We start from the raw sequence: 19,905 nt of genomic DNA, 5'->3' as shown, positions 1-19,905 counted from the left end.
ACTGCAGACAGATGTGCTACTAATTTGTGCATCTAGCTTTGTGTGGGTACTGCGGATACTGTGGAACTGCACCTGAGCAGTCAGACTTTGCAAGCAAGCTGAGCCACCTCCCTGGCCAAAATGCAAGATCGTCCAGAAAGCATGGAAGATGCCAACACTCCAATTTACTTGAAAAAATTGTACCCTGTTGGCTACAAAATATTTCTTTCTTTCCTTTCTTCTTTTCTTCCTCTTCCTCCTCCTTCTTTCCCTCCCCCCCCCCCCCCAAGGTAGGGTTTCACTCCAGTCCAGGCTGAGCTGGAATTCACTATGTAGTCTCAGGTTGGCCTCCAACTCATGGTGATCCTCCTACCTCTGCCTCCCAAGTGCTGGGATTAAAGGCGTGTACCACCATGGCCGGCAAAATGTTTCAGTTTTGTAAATACATAGCATAGTGGCAATCTGGTAGCCACTACCCCTTCTCAAAGCTTCATAGGTGCCTAACTCTTTAAGTTGAACTACAGAAATTGACTAAAACTACTTGCCTCAAATTTACATGATAAAGGTGTCATCACAGGGTTCAGTTCTATCACTATGGTCCTGGCATTCAGGTTATCAATGCTTCGCTTCTCTAATTTTATGTACATAGCTAAAAATACACACTTATTTATAGCCAACCACAGATAACCTTCAATAGTTTCCTTCTAATTTTAATTATAGCACAGGAGTAAACTAAGCCAATCTTACTTAAAAAAAAAAAGGTCCCACAATATTGCACTACCCCCTAATATTATCACTAATAATAAAACTTAAGCATTTAATATTATGTCAATATTTTACATTGCTTCTAGGTGACAGCAGCACTTACTTTCTAAGATACACACATACACTAGCATGCATACTCTGAGGAATATACCATTATTTTTACAAGTTAACTGAAACATAATAGTGTAAACTGGTCTAAGCTATAAAAGTTTCTAAACAGCAGAGAAAGGATCAGAATTCATTCTATTAATCAGAATTTATGATTTTTCTTTTTATTGCCTTTTTTTTTTTTTTTTTTTTTTTTTTTTTAATTTTTATTAACATTTTCCATGATTATAAAATATATCCCATGGTAATTCCCTCCCTCCCCACCCCCACACTTTCCCGTTTGAAATTCCATTCTCAATCATATTACCTCCCCATTACAATCATTGTAATTACATATATACAATATCAACCTATTAAGTATCCTCCTCCCTTCCTTTCTCCACCCTTTATGTCTCCTTTTCAACTTACTGGCCTCTGCTACTAAGTATTTTCATTCTCACACAGAAGCCCAGTCATCTGTAGCTAGGATCCCCATATGAGGGAGAACATGTGGCGCTTGGCTTTCTGGGCCTGGGTTACCTGACTTAGTATAATACTTTCCAGGTCCATCCATTTTTCTGCAAATTTCATAACTTCATTTTTCTTTACCGCTGAGTAGAACTCCATTGTATAAATGTACCACATCTTCATTATCCACTCATCTGTTGAGGGACATCTAGGCTGGTTCCATTTCCCAGCTATTATAAATTGAGCAGCAATAAACATGGTTGAGCATGTACTTCTAAGGAAATGAGATGAGTCCTTTGGATATATGCCTAGGAGTGCTATAGCTGGGTCATATGGTAGATCAATCTCTAGCTGCTTTAGGAACCTCCACACTGATTTCCACAATGGCTGGACCAGATTGCATTCCCACCAGCAGTGCAGAAGGGTTCCTTTTTTTCCACATCCCCGCCAACATTTATGATCATTTGTTTTCATGATGGTGGCCAATCTGACAGGAGTGAGATGGAATCTCAATGTAGTTTTAATCTGCATTTCCCTGATGACTAGTGACGTAGAACATTTTTTTAGGTGCTTATATGCCATTCGTATTTCTTCCTTTGAGAACTCTCTATTTAGCTCCTTAGCCCATTTTTTGATTGGCCTGTTTGATTCCTTATTAGTTAACTTTTTGAGTTCTTTGTATATCCTAGATATTAATCCTTTATCAGATATATAGCTGGCGAAGATTTTTTCCCATTCTGTAGGTTGCCTCTTTGCTTTTTTCACTGTGTCCTTTGCGGTGCAAAATCTTTGTAATTTCATTAGGTCCCAGTGGTTAATCTGTGGTTTTATTGCCTGAGCAATTGGGGTTGTATTTAGAAAGTCTTTGCCAAGACCAATATGTTGGAGGGTTTCCCCTACTTTTTCCTCTAGCAGTTTCAAAGTTTCCGGTCTGATGTTAAGGTCTTTAATCCATTTGGACTTAATTCTTGTGCATGGCGAGAGAGAAGAATCTATTTTCATCCTTCTGCAGATATTTATCCAGTTTTCAAAACACCATTTGTTGAAGAGGCTGTCTCTTCTCCAATGAGTATTTTTGGCATTTTTATCGAATATCAGGTGGCTATAGCTACTTGGGCTTACATCTGGGTCCTCTATTCTGTTCCACTGATCTACATGTCTGTTTTTGTGCCAGTACCATGCTGTTTTTGTTACTATGGCTCTGTAGTATAGGTTAAAATCAGGTATGGTGATACCACCAGCCTCTTTTTTGTTGCTCAGTATTATTTTAGATATTCGAGGTTTTTTATGATTCCAAATGAATTTTTGGATTGTTTTTTCTATTTCCATGAAGAAAGCCTTTGGAATTTTGATAGGGATTGCATTAAATGTGTAGATTGCTTTAGGTAAGATTGCCATTTTCACGATATTGATTCTCCCAAGCCAGGAACAAGGGATGTTTCTCCACTTTCTAGTGTCTTCTGCAATTTCTCGCTTGAGTGTCTTAAAGTTCTCATTGTATAGATTCTTTACTTCCTTAGTTAGGTTTATTCCAAGGTATTTTATTTTTTTTGATGCAATTGTGAATGGGAGTGATTCTCTGATTTCATCCTCTGTGTGTTTGTTGTTAGCATATATGAAGGCTACTGATTTCTGTGTATTTATTTTGTATCCTGCTACATTGCTGTAGGTTTTGATTAGCTCTAACAGCTTGCTAGTAGAGTCTTTAGGGTCCTTTATGTATAGAATCATGTCATCTGCAAATAGTGATAACTTGATTTCTTCCTTTCCAATTTGTATCCCTTTTATGTGTGTCTCTTGCCTTATTGCTATGGCTAGGACTTCCAAAACTATATTAAATAGAAGTGGAGACAGTGGACACCCTTGTCTTGTTCCTGATTTTAGTGGAAAAGCTTCCAGTTTTTCCCCATTTAGTAATATGTTGGTTGTAGGCTTGTCATAAATAGCCTTTATTATATTGAGATATGTTCCTTCTATTCCCAGTCTCTGTAGGACTTTTATCATGAAGGGATGTTGGATTTTGTCAAATGCTTTCTCTGCATCTAATGAGATGATCATGTGATTTTTGTCCTTCAACCCATTTATGTAATGTATTACATTTATAGATTTGCGTATGTTGAACCATCCCTGCATCTCTGGGATAAAGCCTACTTGGTCAGGGTGAATGATCTTTTTGATATACTCTTGTATTCTGTTTGCCAATATTTTGTTGAGAATTTTTGCATCTATGTTCATGAGGGAGATTGGTCTGTAATTTTCTTTTTTTGTTCTATCTTTGCCTGGTTTTGGTATCAGGGTGATGCTGGCCTCATAGAAGGAGTTTGGTAGGATTCCTTCTTTTTCTATTTCCTGGAAAAGCTTAAGAAGCAATGGTGTTAGCTCTTCCTTAAAAGTCTGGTAAAATTCAGCAGTGAATCCATCCGGGCCTGGGCTTTTTTTAGTTGGGAGATTATTGATAACTGCTCGGATCTCCATGTTTGTTATAGGTCTATTTAAGTGATTAATCTCATTTTGATTTAATTTAGGTAGGTCATATAGATCAAGGAAATCATCCATTTCTTTCAGATTTTCATACTTTGTGGAGTATATGCTTTTATAGTATGTCCCTATAATTTTTTGAATTTCTCTGGAATCTGTTGTGATGTTACCTTGTTCATCTCTGATTTTATTAATTTGTGTCTCTTCTCTCTTTCTTTTGGTCAGATTTGCTAAGGGTTTATCAATCTTGTTTATCCTTTCAAAGAACCAACTCTTTGTTTCATTAATTCTTTGGATTGTTCTTTTTGTTTCTATTTCATTAATTTCTGCCCTAATCTTTATTATTTCTTCCCGTCTACTACTTTTTGGTTTGCCTTGTTCTTCTTTTTCCAAGGCTTTAAGGCGAAGCATTAGGTCGTTTACTTGCGACCTTTCTAATTTCTTAATATAGGCACTTAAGGCTATAAATTTACCTCTTAGAACTGCCTTCATTGTGTCCCAGAGATTTTGGTATGTTGTGTTCTCATTATCATTTGACTCTATAAATTTTTTGATTTCCTTTTTGATTTCTTCATTGACCCACTCATCATTTAGTAGTGTATTGTTTAGCTTCCATGATTTTGTGTATGCTCTATAGCCTTTCTTGCTACTGATTTGTAGTTTAATTCCATTGTGGTCAGATAGAATGCAAGGAATTATTTCAATTTTCCTGAATTTGTTAAGATTTGCTTTGTGTCCTAATATATGGTCTATTTTAGAGAATGTTCCATGTGCTGCTGAAAAGAATGTATATTCTGCAGCCTTTGGATGAAATGTCCTGTATATATCTGTTAGGTCCATATCTTCTATGACCTCATTTAGTCCAGATGCCTCTCTGTTTATTCTTTCCCTGGATGACCTGTCAATTGATGAGAGTGGGGTGTTAAAGTCACCCACCACCACCGTGTTTGGTGTTATCTGTGACCTTAGTTCTAATAGTGTTTGTTTGACGAATTTGGGAGCCCCCATGTTAGGTGCATATATGTTTAGGATTGTAATGTCCTCCTGTTGGAGTGTGCCCTTAATCAATATAAAGTGACCTTCCTTATCTTTTTTGACTAACTTCGGACTAAAGTCCACCCTGTCTGATATTAGGATAGCAACCCCTGCTTGTTTTCTAGGCCCATTTGCTTGAAACACCGTCTTCCAACCTTTCACCCTAAGATAATGTCTATCCTTTGTAGAAAGGTGAGTTTCTTGAAGACAACAAATTGTAGGATCCTGCTTTTTAACCCAGTCTGCAAATCTATGTCTTTTCGTTGGGGCATTGAGACCGTTGATATTAAGAGATATTATTGAAAGGTGTGTATTTATGTTTGCCATTTGTGTGTGTGTGTGTGTGTTACTTGTTCTACCTGTGCTCTCTTCTGTTAACTGGTATTTGAGTATGGCTGGTTTTTTCTAGGTTCCTTATATGTGTGCTTTTCCTTTTGTTCAGCATGGAGGATTCTATCAAGTATTTTCTGTAGAGCTGGTTTTGTCTTCAGATATTCCTTTAACCTGCTTTTGTCATGGAATGTCTTTATTTCTCCATCTATTTGGATGGATAACTTTGCAGGATAAAGTAACCTTGGTTGACAGTTGTTATCTTTCAGAACTTGGAATATATCACTCCAGGCCCTTCTGGCTTTAAAAGTTTGTGTTGAATAATCTGCTGTAATCCTGATGGGCTTGCTTTTGTAGGTAACTTGATTTTTCTCTCTAACTGCTTTCAATATTTTTTCTTTGGTTTGTGTGTTTGGAAGTTTGAGTATAATGTGGCGAGGAGAGTTTCTTTCTGGGTTTTGTCTGGCTGGGGTTCTAAAGGCTTCCTGTATCTGTATTGGCACCTCTTTCCCAATTTGGGGAAAATTTTCCTCTATGATTTTGTTGAAGATGCCTACTATGCCTCTGGAGTGGAATTCTTCTCCTTCTACTATGCCCTGAATTCTTATATTGGATCTTTTCATAGTGTCCCGAATATCTTGAAATTCCCACTCATACTTTTCTATAAGTTTGTCTTTCTCTTTGTTGGACTGCATTAGGTCTGCCACCTGATCTTCTAGCTTAGATATTCTGTCCTCTCCCTCATCCATCCTACTGGTGAGATTTTCTACAGAGTTTTTTATTTCATTAACTGTGTTCTTCATTGCTAATAATTCTGACTGGTTTTTCTTTATTATTTCTATTTCTCTATTTATGTCTTGTATTGCCTTCTTTATTTCATTAAATTGGTGTCCTGCCTCTTCTTTTTTTTTTTTTTTTTTGAGGTAGGGTCTTACTCTAGCCCAGGCTGGCCTCGAACTCACAGTGATACAACTACTTCTGCTTCCTGAGTGCTGGGATTAAAGGTGTGTGATACCAAGCCTAGCTGATTCTCTTCCTTTAAACATCTTTCCATACTTTCAGAATTCCTATGTACATTTTACTGTGGAAACTTTGTTTTTATTTCCTAGTCTTCACATTCCCGCCTCGTGTGTGTATGTGTGCATATGCGTGGACGCATGTGTGCCACAGCATGCACATGGAGGTCAGAACACAACCTTGGCTTATGGGTTCTTTCCTTCCAGCTGGTAAGACAGGGTCTCTGTTCTGTCTGCCACTGCGAATGCCGGACTAGTTGGTCTGCAAGCTTTAGGATTCCCTTGACTCCACCTCCCATTTTGCCATAGGTTATGGAGGGATTACAGACATGTGCCATCCCATCCAGCTTCATGTGGGTTCCTAAAACCCAAACCCTGGCTGTCAGGCTTGTTCAGCAGGGATTTAACCACTAAAGCCATCACGCTAACCCTGCAGCCTCTCTCACCACCTGTTACCAGATACCCATTCATAAGTGAGCTGTTGAGGATGCACTGTGGGACAGGAGTACCGACAAACAAGAGACCACAGCAGTAACATCAGTGTGCTCAGGAAACCAACATGGGATCAGAAAATCTAGATCAAAAAGGCTTAAATATCCAAGAGGTTCCTCTTTCTTCACATAAGAATCTCCTGAATTCTCTTTCATCCCCTTCCAGAGAACAAATGTGTTAAGCCAGAATTCACACTGGCCTACAGGAAGATAGCTATATACTAGTTCTATCTTATCCACATCTAGACCTAAAATATCTAGACCTCAGTTTCTTCGGCTAGAAAAAGAATGGTTCAAATAAGAAAATCTTCAGCTATGCCCTTACCCTATAAACTCTGCGAGTATTAGTACTCGTTCAGACTCTGCACGAGCCCTAGTCTAAGTGGGAGGCTTACAGATTCTTAATTTAGCCTATTTAAAAAATAGTTTATTTTTATTTACTTATTTATGACAGAAAGAGAGAATGGGCATGCCAGGGCCTCCAGCCACTACAAACTCCAGAAGCATGTGCCACCATGTGCATCTGGTTTACGTGGGTTCTGGGGAGTTGAACGTGGGTCCTTAGGCTCTGTAGGCAAGTACCTTAACCACTAAGCAATCCCTCCAGCCCAATCTAGCCTATTTTGGTCAACATTAATTGTAAGAAACCCCTTCCTTATACTGAGGCAAGAGTGACTTGCTAAAACTTGTATATAATATAGTTTTTTTTTTTTTTTTTGACTGTTGGGATGGCATTTATTTTCTACCATTGAGGAAATAAAAATACAAGTGAAATATGCTTAAGATACACATTGCTGTGAATTTTATGGGCATTTCTTCATGATCTTCTGCTATCAGTCCCCCAACCAAATTGCCAAAAAAGACCAGTTCTATTTCTAACTTTACTGTGGTAATTTGAATCAGATTTCCCCATAAATTCAAGTGTTCTCAATGCTTGGACCCCAGCTGATGACGGAGTCTTGCTGGAGGAGGAGTGTTACTGTAAGGAGGTGATGTCTAGCTTCTGCTCTACCATCTTTTTCCTGCCATCATGAAGCTTCTCATAAGACTGTAGTCAAACTAAAATCCTTTCCTCCCTTCAGCTGCTTTTGGTGGGGTGTTTTGTCCTAGCAATGAGAAGGTAACTACATCTGCCTTGAATATTTTACATATACAGGCTTCATTTATTTTTTGTTGTTGTTGTTCGTTTATTTACTTATTTATTTGACAGCGACAGGCAGAGAGAAAGAGGCAGAGAGAGAGAGAGAAAGAGAGAGAGAGAGAGAGAGAGAGAGAGAGGGAGGGAGGGAGAACTAACGTGCCAGGGCCTCCAGCCACTGCAAATGAACTCCAGATGTGTACGCCCCCTTGTGCATCTGGTTAACGTGGGTTCTGGGGAATCGAGCCTCAAACCAGGATCCTTTGGCTTCACAGGGAAGCGCTTAACCATTAAGCCATCTCTTCAGCCAAGGCTTTAGTTTTATTCCAAAACAAGATATATACTAAAGGATCTCAATTTTAACATGAAAATATAATGTAATTTCAACAGAGGAAATCTTGAACAATTTAAAATTTTGAGATCGCCCTCTTGTGGGCCTTTAGGTGTACAACCAGGAAGCGACAACCAGTAAAAGCAAAATGGAAAACTGTCAAGTTCCAAATTTTAGTATTATTGCAACAACAGTGACAAAAATTTAGATGCACAATTTAGAAATAACTTATACCATTAAATAAGCAAAGGGAAACCAAACAAAAATGGGCTGAAGGGCTGGGTAGATGGCTTAGTGGTTAAGGTACTTGCCCACAAAGCCTAAGGATCCGGGTTCAATTCTCCAGAACCCACATAGGCCAGATGCACAAGGTAGTGCATGCATCTGGAGTTCATTTGGAGTGGCTAGAGGCCAAGGTGCACCCATCCCGCCCTCTTATTAAATAAATAAATGAAATACTTTTTAAGAGTGGGCTAAAGACATGAACAGGTAAGTACCCCCCCCCCCCCAAAAAAAAAACCACAAATAACAAAGATGGAAGGAAGGAAGGAAAGATGAATGACTTATAAATACACAGAAAGATACTGGCTTGAGAAACACAATTAAAAAGTCACAATCTGGGCTGGAGAGATGGCTTAGCGGTTAAACACTTGCCTGTGAAGCCTGAGGATCTGGGTTTGAGGCTTGATTCCCCAGGACCCACGTTAGCCAGATGAACAAGGGGGCTCACGCATCTGGAGTTCATTTGCAGTGACTGGAGGCCCTGGCACACCCATTCTCTCTCTCTCTCTGTCTGCCTCCTTCTCTCTCTGTCTGTTACTCTAAAATAAATAAATAAAAATAAACAAAAAAAAATTTTTTTAAGTCACAATCCAACAGAATTTGAAAACAATATAATGATCTGATAACCCAAAATATTACCCATGATTTAGATACCTGGAACCCTATATACTACTAGTAAGATTGCAAACTTGCAATTTCTTTTGTCAACAACTTGGAAATACTTCATAAAGTAGAATGGATACATAGCTCACCATCTGATTTATGGCTATATTCCTAAGAGTAGGTATCTAAATATGTAGAAACAATGTTAATATAGACTCAAGAAAATAACACAAAGCATAAACAATGTATCAACAGGAAAACAGTGCTGTAATGGCTAATCTTTGGCTGTCAAATTGACAGGATTTAGAATCACCATGGAAACAAACTTCTTGCCATGCCTGTTAAGAGATTTTTTCTAGATTAGGTTAATTGAGAGACAACTCACTCTAACTGTGGGTAGCACCATTTCATGAACTGGGGTCCTGGACTGTAACAAACAGGAAAAACCCAGCTTAGCACTGGCATTCACTGCTGCTGATTTCCTGAATGAAGATATAATTTGACCAGCACTACTTCATGTTCCTCCTACCATGCCTTCCTCATCACGAAGCTGTAAACTGAAATAAATTTTTTCCTTAAATTGCTTCTATACAGGTATTTGGTAATAGCAACAAGAATGTAACTAGTGGGCTGGAGAGATGGCTTAGTGGTTAAGCGCTTGCCTGTGAAGCCTAAGGACCCCGGTTCAAGGCTCGGTTCCCCAGGTCCCACGTTAGCCAGATGCACAAGGGGGAGCATCGCGTCTGGAGTTCGTTTGCAGAGGCTGGAAGTCTTGGCGTGCCCATTCTCTCTCTCTTCTTCTATCTGTCTTTCTCTCTGTGTCTGTCGCTCTCAAATAAATAAATAAATAATTTTTAAAAAAGAATATAACTAGTAATAGATGTATTCATACTAAGTATGTCCTTAATAAAAATAAATTAAAAAGCACCATTTTTAAAAGTTATTAATATAAATGCTGTACAAATTATCACTATAAACCTATGACAATGAACAAATCACAATATATGTTGTTGACCTAGCCTAAAACAAATCTTATCTTCATACAAGTATTTGTGACCATTACTGTATAATCTATAAATATTAACCAATATACTTAAAATCACCAGGTCTTTAGGTCTCTTTGAAAATTACTCATGGCAAAAATTTTAAAAAAGCTGCATATACAACAGGTGGATATTGAAAACCCCTTCCTGACTACCAAGGATTCCTATCACCAAGTTAAGGAAAGTAAGAACTACTCAGCCATGACCTGTATTTCCCCAGCTCTAAACTAGAGCAAGAGTCTCTGTCATTTGGCTCTCAGCAGCTAACATCAGAAGTAACAGTGCCACCATGTAGTTATTACTGAGAACTCATCACCATGCTACATGCTGTGCCTTGATCACCTCCTTCACTACACAGACCTCTTGAGGGAGGCAGCATGATCATTCAGACCTACCTTTAGTCTCTGTCTTGGACTCTAAACCATACTATATTTGCAGCCAGTGACTCAACTATGTAACTAAGTTCAACATATAAACACACTGATATTATATTGAAATTGAAGAAGCCTTGCATTTAAGGTGAGCCTAGTCCCTCAATATCATCCAGACAAGTGATCTAAATATTCACTTACAGAAAGAACACACTGGAATGACCTTATAAAGAAGGACAATGGAAGGAAACTGAGAGAAGACAAAGGTAACTTCTACCCATGTCAAGCTCTGAGAAAAGCACCATGGGAGAAGCAGGCGCCAAAGGCCTGAAATACTGATGGCTTATTGATGAGCCACAAGTTTAGTGAATTTCTACCTAATCAATGTTCTATTGCTTCAGTGCTCTTTCAGGCTATTGGCTTGGTAATGGTCCTTACTTTCCTGCTGCTACACGTCAAATCATAGGGGAGCAACAAAATCCACTACCCAAAATGTCTTTGAAACAAATACATACACAGTGAATTCATCAACTTTTCAGACCAAAGAACTTACTGTTGGATTTGGTGGCACATCTCTATCCTGATACTTCCGAGGCTGAGGTAGGAGGATTAGGCATTCAAGGCAAAAGTGGAATATATAGCAAGACCCTGTCTCAAAAGAACAGCCAAAAAGTATTGATCACTAACTCCTTGCCAATCAGGAAGCTGCAGAGTTGTAGAAGAACCATCAATAACACAAAATCCCTGCTCTTGCAAGGTCTACGTGCTAGCTAGAAGAGATGGAGGACAGACAACTTACAAGGCAGATTACAATTTGGTAGATGTGAAAGAAAGTTAATTAAAATATGGAGATAGCAACAAGAGTTCAGGAGGCAGTATAAAAATACAGACAGGAAGGAAGCTGGAAGAAACACTTCAGGAAGTAAGCTATGTGCATATCTGGAAAAGTGTGTCCCAAAGCAGCAGGAGCATGCTGGGAGCATCAGAGGGTCACAGCAGGGGAGAGAGGGAGATGGGCTCAAAGAGGGGCATGGTGCTGTTAGTTGGCTCTCATTTTAACAGCTCACTGAACATCAGCAATAAAGAAAAAAATCTAAGAGTGTGTGTGTGAGAGAGAAATAACACAGAATTACCTGTTCCCCTAAGTAATATATGATTTCAACTTTTTGTGTGCTTAGGTTTTGAGGTACAGTCTAGCCTAGCCCAAACTGACCTGAAACTCACTCTGTAGTATTAGTCTGGCCTTGAACTCACAGCCATCCTCCTACCTCTGCCTTCTGAGTGCTGAGATTAATGGTGTGCACCACAACACCTAGCTCTTTATTTTTTTAAAAAAATTGTGTCTAGAGGGGTAAGGATGAGATTTAAAATTGTGTCTTAAAGGTAAGGTTGAGATTTATAATTGTGCCTTAAGGGTAAGGTTGAAACCAGGTGTGCTGGTGCACACCTTTAATCCCAGCACTTGGGAGGCAGAGGTAGGAGGATTGCCATGAGTTCAAAGCCACGCTGACACTCCACAGTGAATTCCAGGTCAGCCTGGGCTAGAGTGAGACCCTACCTCGAAAAACCAAAAGAAAAAAAGGGGGGGGGGCATTAAGGTTGAGATTTAAAATTGTGTCTTAAGGATAAAGTTGGATTTAAAATTGTGTCTTGGGAGGTAGGGTTGAGATTTAAAATTATATCTTGAAGGGTAGGGTTGAGACTTAAAATTGTGTCTTGAGGGGTATGGTGTAGACTGGGCCTTGTTATGAAGCCACTGCAGTTCTTTTATTTGCAACAATCCTCCTGCCTCAGTTTTCCAAGTGATAGAATTACAGGCATGTACCACCACGGTCAGCTTTGCTTTGTAACTTTTCTTTCCACAAAAAAATAAAAGACCCAGTAAACAGCTTGGTAGCACTTATTATGCTACACTGCAACCAGTGACTTAGTTGTCAACACTCATCAGATGATAAATAACTTTCATGAAGAGCCAGATGATACTGAAAGTACTAGTCATCATAACAAACCCAACACTAAGGTCTGGGGAGGCGACTCACTTGGTGAAGTGCTGACCATGCAACCATGAGGAGCTAAGTTCAGACTGCCAGCATCCACATAGGAGCCAGTGCAGCGCACGTCTGTACACACTGCAAGTCCAGTGCTGGGAAGGGAGAGACAGGAGGAGCTCAAGGGATTGCTGCCTGGCTACTCTAAGCAAATTGGTGAAATCCACATTTATTGAGTGGCCCATCTCAAAAATTAAGGTAAAATGAGCCTTTTTCATTCAAATAGTATGCAATAGACAGTAATATGTTACTATTTTTGGCATGTGCATGTATGTATGTGTGGTGTGCATGCTTGTATACATGCTCATATGTGTGAAAAACCAAAAAAAAAAAAAAAAAACCAGAATTAAGCTATATAGCAAAGGACACCCGAAATCAACCTCTGGCCTCCACACACACATGTGCATGGTATTCACCTGTACATACATGTGCTCACACATATACAAACATGTACACTAGCAAGCATACTATATACATACATACATATACACATACATATGCAAAAACTAGTAAAACATTACTATCTGTGCCATAGTATTTTAATGAGAAAAGCTCATTTCACCTCAGCACAGACAGTAGGTATTCTATGTTCTTATCTCACAGGTGAGATCAAGAGGCAGAGAACAGCCCAGGATTTGGATCAAGGTCATGTTGCCAGTGTGGCTCTGGCTCTCAAGCCCACCTTCTTGGCCACTTATGCCTGCCTCTCATCTGACCTCATATCCCCAATTCCTGCCTGGCACTAACTCTGAGGAAGTACCTAAGAAACTGAGCGGGCTCGTGAGCAGCAGCTTACCACACACTGCCCCACTGTGTGCACCTCTGCTTCTGTCTCAAATCCAATGTCTTCTTGACCTTCACCTCATTCATACTTCCTTACCTCCCAGTATCCACCAAACTCTACAAGGTTTTTTTTTTTTTTGGGGGGGGGGGGCTCAAGGTAGGGTCTCACTCTAGCCCAGGCTGACCTGGAATTCACTGTGGAGTTTCAGGGTGGCCTCAAACTCATTGCAGTCCTCCCTACCTCTCTGCCTCTGACTGTTGGCTTCTACAAGGATTTTTAAAAATATATTTTATTTATCTATTAGAGAAAGAAAGAGAAGGGGGTGAGAGAGAGAGAGAGAAGAGAAAGAACAAGAGAGAAAATGGGCATGCTAGGGCCTGTAGCCACTGCAGAACTCCAGATGCATGCACCATCTTGTGCATCTGGCTTATGCAGGTAATGGGGAATTGAACCTGGATCCTTAGGCTTCATAAGCAAGTGCCTTAACCACTAAGCTATCTCTCTAGCCCTACAAGAATGGTTTTAACCATCAGAGTTCAGTAAACTTGTCTATTTAAATTTTTTTAATATTTTATTTATTTATTTGAGAGTGACAGAGACAGAAAGACAGATAGAGGGGGAGGGAGAGAGAATGGGCGCGCCAGGGCTTCCAGCCTCTGCAAACGAACTCCAGACGCGTGCGCCCCCTTGTGCATCTGGCTAACGTGGGACCTGGGGAACCGAGCCTCGAACCGGGGTCCTTAGGCTTCACAGGCGAGCGCTTAACCGCTAAGCCATCTCTCCAGCCCAACTTGTCTATTTAAGATACCCTGGAAGTAAAGGGAAAAAAAAAGGTGACCCTGCTTTCATGGTTTCAACATATCTTCTCATTCTTAACTATCATTTTCCAAGTGTCACTTTAACCAAGAATGGATCCATGTGGGTGGTCTAAGTGAATCAAAGGCAGACTGACTCTTTTTAAAGATAAATTTTCTTTTTTCTTTCCTTATGAATGTTTATTCGAACTGGACAACTATTTTTCTCTGCTGAATAAATCCAGACTCCCCCTCTTCCCAGACAGCTCCCTCAGTAGCATCTTTGAATTTCATAAAAAATATTAAAGACACATAAAAATATAAATATTAACTCTCTAAGCAACTGCTGATATGAGAGTTTATAATCATAGAAACAAATATTTTCCTATGTCCTAACACCTAGACTCTGGGTCAGACATAGCAAATTCTACTAATCACATAACATCGGAGAAGAGCAAGGAAAACAAAAAAGGGGTAGGAATGAAAGAGAAGCAAACAAGAAAAGAAGTTCTCCCATAGCGATGCTACTTAACCATCATTGAGCCCTGGTTTTCCTTATTTTCACTTAAAATTTAACAACGCCTAACAGTGGATACTGTAATACAAATTAATTTGTAAGTTCTAAAAAAAAAAAAAAAAACAAGGACCTGTGTTAAGAGTGTAAAAATAAAATCCTGTTATACATATAAACATTAAAATGATTATTAAGTTTTGCTTTAAGAATTCACTGACAGCAGGCATGGTGGCGCACGCCTTTAATCCCAGCACTCGGAGGCAGAGGTAGGAGGATCACCATGAGTTCGAGTGCACCCTGAGATTACATAGTGAATTCCAGGTCAGCCTGGACTAGAGTGAAACTCTACCTAGAAAACAAACAAAAATTCACTGACAATAGCTAAGCTTAGAAAGAGAAGGTGTTTAAAATGTCACATGTGAATATGCTATATTGCCTGACCTCAGGAACCTGAGTATATACATGTATATGCTTTGAAATAAGATTTATTGATACAACAGAACATATTAAAATCTTTAAACTTACTAATCACCCAAATTGACATTTCCTCAAAGCCAATTTAAATTTAGGTAGATCATATGATTTACAAGACAATTTTTTTAGGAGATGATAAACATTTGTTTTATAACAAAAATGTTACCTGAGGGAGGGCCCCATAATTCCATATGTAACCCTTGTGAGGGAAGACGTTGGCCGTGTAGCGCAGCTGTCCATGTTTTACATCTTGTTTAATGGGGTTCAGTGGCTCCTCAGTGGCAATCTATACAGATCACATGGGAAAAGCAGGGAAGGAGGTGAAATGATTACTCCTATATAGAAATAGTATTTTAAAAATGTTTTATTCTTATTTATTTATTTGAGGGAGAGTCAGACAAAGGAAGAGAGAGACAGAAAGAGAGAGAGAGAAAAAAAAAATGGGCATGCCAGGATATCCAGCCACTGCAAACGAACTCTAGACACATGCACCATCTTGTGCATCTGGCTTACGTGGGTCCTGAGGAATTGAACCTTGGTCGTTTGTCTTTGCAGGCAAGTGCCTTAACCACTAAGCCATCTCTCCAGGCCCCCAAATAGTATTTTTTAAATCTGCCTAAATCTGATTAAGTACTCCCTTTCTAACTTAATGATTAAAGATGTTTTAAAGTAAATTAAGCAAGTTCTTACTACTAGTTTTTAGTACCATGTAGAAAGAATGGTATAGAAATATATGTATTGAGATACTGTATTACTTATGCACTATATTAGTCCTAAAACAAAAAGTGACTGAAATTGTGAATAATCAACTTGCTTTTTGTTACTAATGTTGGGGTTTTTGTATCAGCAATCTTACAATATTACAGTTACCTCAAAGTTTTTATCATAGTGAACAACTGAAAGCCCCCCCTTTAAGACCAGAAACAAGAAAGGGTTGTTTACTCTTGTCACTTTGAGTCAGCATGATATCCTTGCCAGAGCAACTAGTCAAGTGAAAGAAATAATGGGCATCAAAAAAGGAAAGCAAATAGTTAAATTGTCACTGATAATACAATAATTTATCCACAAAACCCGACATGTCCCCTAGCCCTAGAAAAACTAGTTAGACCAATTAAATGACTATGGTAAATTTGCAGAATTTAAAATCAACATACAAAAGTAAGTAGTATTTCAGGATAATAATGATGAAATATTCCAAAGAGAAATTAAGAGAATGGTCCTATTTATAAGAAAGCATCCACAAAAACCAAGAATACTTTGGAATAAATTTAACTGAGAAAGATAAAGATTTGTACTTAAAATGGGAAAGTGTGGGGGTGGGGAGGGAGGGAATTACCATGGGATATATTTTATAATCATGGAAAATGTTAATAAAAAAAAAACTGCAAAACAACAACAACAAAAAAAAAAAGATTTGTACTTATTGGAAACTATAAAATGATGATGAAAGAAATTAAAGCAGGGCTGGAGAGATGGCTTAGCAGTTAAGACACTTGCCTACAAAGCCAAAGGACCCAAGTCTAATTGCCTGGGACCCATATAAGCCAGATGCACAAGGCGGCACATGTATCTGGAGTTCATTTGCAGCAGGTGGAAGCCCCAGTGCATCCATTCTCTCTCTCTCTCTCTCTCTCTCTCTCTCTCTCTCTCTCTCTCTCAAATAAATGAATAAAAATTTTAAAAGAAATAAAAGGTAACACCTGATGTTTCAGTGAAACACACACACACACACACACACACACACACAGAGAGAGAGAGAGAGAGAGAGAGAGAGAGAGAGAAATCCTAAATAGCTAAGGGTATCATGAGTAAAACGATCTATGTGACTTCTTCAACACATAGGCAAAGAAACGGTATCAGTGTGCTGAGGTAACTCTGCAGCACTTTACTGTATGCAACAGCTGCGATATGTAAACCGGGCCCATCAACTGATCGGTGGATAAAAAACATACAGTACACAATAGAATGCTATTCTGCCAAACCAATAAAAGTCTTCAAAAGAATGAAATTCTATCATTTGCAACATGGATGTAAGTGGAGATCATTACATTAAGTGAAATAAACCAGGTCTGGAAAAAGACATGTACCACTTAATCTCACACAGATGTGGAACCTAAAGAAGTTGATTTTCTAGAACTAGAGAGTAGAATAGTGGTTACCAAAGGCTGGAGGGAGTTCTGGTATGCTATTTGCCCAACCTGGCAACTACAAAAAACAACAGCATGCTGCCATTTCAAAAAAACAGCAGGGCCGGGCATGGTGGCGCATGCCTTTAATCCTAGCACTCAGGAGGCAGAGCTAGGAGGATTGCAGTGAGTTCGAGGCCACCCTGAGACTACAGAGTGAATTCCAGGTCAGCCTGGACTACAGGGAAACGCTACCTTGGAAAACAAAAACAACAACAACAAAAAAACCCAGCAGGGATTTCCAGGTAAGATGGTGGCATAGTAGCCACATCAAAGCAGCTTAGAGAAGAAAATAAGAAGAAAAACAGCAAAACACACTCTTCTACTGAAAAGTGAAGGTGTATAAGTTAATATCAACCACAACAGAGAAGCAGGAAAGATCTTCCAGAAAGGAGGAAACTGGCTAAAATCCCACCAAGGCGCTAACGGCCAGGGTCCCTGCACAGCCAGCATGTGTGGAGCTGCAGGAGCAGAAACCAGGTCTCCCTCACACCAGCCTCCTCACAAGCCAAGACCCCTGAAGGGGAGCACAGCAGGGGCCAGCTGAGCAGCTGCTGAAGAACACAATCAGGACCAGCTGAGCAGCTCCAGTTCAGCTCTAGGCATCTTGCACAGCCTCCCACCCCACAACGTCAGTGCCAGGAACCTCCAGAGAACTCACTCACTACCAGCCACACAACATCCATCACAGCCAATCAGAACACAAGGTCCCCAGCACAACAGAGGGATGGAGGTGGGTGCTTGGCATTGGTGAGACTGGAACAGGGCCTATTTACACAAAGGCAGGAACATAGACCTGCACTGGAAGCGCAAATCTCTCTTTCCATGTCAGGGCAGGTTGTGTATACTTGGTTGGCTTTACCATTCTCAAATAAACTGTATTTTGGTGTTGATTATTGTTGCCTTTGCTGGTCCCTGACTCTCAGGGCCTTTGTCTTTTTCTTCTGTCATTATTAGGGGCAGGGTCTCACTCAGTCCCAGGCTGACTTGGAACCTATTTCAGACCAGAAAGCTCAACCTCCCAGTTGACAGGATTAAGGGTGTGTTGCCCCACACCCTTGGGGACTTTGGCCTTATTAGATTATTTGTTTGCTTTAATCCCCACTACTGCATAAATACACTGTGCTGGTTGGGATTGAATGTGTATACTACTCAGTTGAATTTGGAATTTGCCAGTAAATTTCTCCACCCAATATATCAGAATATCTGAATAGCAGGCAAACTCAATACCTAAATCACTTCTGCTGTTTTTTGGAGTATAAGAGCTACACTTGGCACCTTAAACTTCTATACTGAAGATATATACAGTCAGATTTACATGGCTTAGAACAACGTAGATAATTAGAAAACTCAAGCATCAAATTAACTCCAGATGCACAAGTCTCTACATTATAATACAAGAAATACAAAAACTCAAGACAATACAATCCCACCAAAAACTATAAATCCATCAGAAATGACTCCCATTGATACTGTTTTAAGTGAAAGGCCTGACAACAATAATTAAAAAAAAAAAGATTTTATCTACTCTATAAGAAATCAAAGAAGAAAACAAACTCCTGGAGGAGAACACAAGAAACCAACTTAATGAAATAAGGAGGTTAATACAAGATCTCCAGCCTTTAACATTCACATTGTCATCCAAAACAGAAAAATACCTGAAATAAACGAAACAATGAACAAACTAAATAAAACTACCACCAATTAAAATTTTACTCAAAACTGTAAGGGATCTTATGTAAAAGAAGAAAGAACAATAAAATACTGAAAAGAAAAAGAGGTGTTCTTGATAGGATCATGCTTCATGGAAATTATTAAAATTGAAATTTTTTTTTAATGCTAGCAAAGGCAAAAGCCAGTGCTCTTAGCATTGGTGAAGTCAAAGTCAAGAAGCCCTTTCATTCAGCAGAGTCAAGTCTAAAGGAGGACAAAGCCCTCAGGGATTAAAGACTACACTTAGTTTATCTATGGACTAAACACATCTCAGAATCTAAGTAAAGCTGGAAAAATTTTGTCATCGTATCAAAGAAAACTATATACATATGTGTCTAACAAATTATAGTGAATATTCACTTCAAATATTCTTAAGTTTTAAGTTCACAGGATATCTTAATTATCAACTATATTAAGAAGTCTATCAACCATCCCCCCACAATGCCAAATAGTGAAAAACACTGCTTTTATATCATTATTATATTAGCATTTCCATTTTACATTCACAGATTATATATGTACCTCCATTTTAGCATTTGTCCACCGAGGTATTTCCACAACCATATGAAACAAATTCTGCAGACAACAACAACAACAAAAAATATATATATATCAGAGAGAACATCAGAAATTTTCTCTACCTTCTATTTTTTTCAACTTTGCATTGGAGAACCTTATTCTAAATGAAACAGGACAGCCTTTAAAAGAATAGTACGGGTTTTAGTCCCACAAAATGTTTAGTGTCTTCAGTCAATATTTACCTATTATAAAATTCTTCTTAAAATTATCAAGGTTGTCTAAAGAACCACAGCATGAAGGCCACCATGCCATGTGATCCCTACTGCATAGAACTGGCAGTCACGCCATGTCTATAAGCACCTGGCAGTGTAGCGATGAAAGGAGAATGGAATCAGAAAATGAGTTTTGATTTTCATTTTCAGATAAATAGGAGAGGGGCCAGATCTCTCAGCTTGC

At 39.1% G+C, this 19,905-nt stretch overlaps 1 protein-coding gene across 4 annotated transcripts in view; it reads right to left on the bottom strand.

The window, feature by feature from the left end:
* The window catches only part of Ppa2 (inorganic pyrophosphatase 2), an 81,989-nt gene that overhangs the window by 42,730 nt on the left and 19,354 nt on the right, over positions 1–19,905 (bottom strand). For 2 of the 4 annotated variants that reach the window (XM_045143722.1, XM_045143723.1), the window contains exons 4-5: positions 19,453–19,506; positions 15,198–15,317 (exon numbers count right to left, since the gene is read on the bottom strand). In XM_045143722.1, coding sequence (XP_044999657.1) covers positions 15,198–15,317; positions 19,453–19,506 — 174 coding nt within the window. The remainder of the gene's footprint in view (positions 1–15,197; positions 15,318–19,452; positions 19,507–19,905) is intronic. The other 2 variants (XM_045143725.1, XM_045143724.1) reach the window with 1 other exon arrangement.

Source organism: Jaculus jaculus, chromosome 2 (assembly GCF_020740685.1).
Source record: "Jaculus jaculus isolate mJacJac1 chromosome 2, mJacJac1.mat.Y.cur, whole genome shotgun sequence".
NCBI classification, from domain to species: Eukaryota; Metazoa; Chordata; class Mammalia; order Rodentia; family Dipodidae; genus Jaculus; species Jaculus jaculus.
Note: the sequence above shows the minus strand (reverse complement) of the source record. Positions and strands in the feature narration are given on the sequence as shown.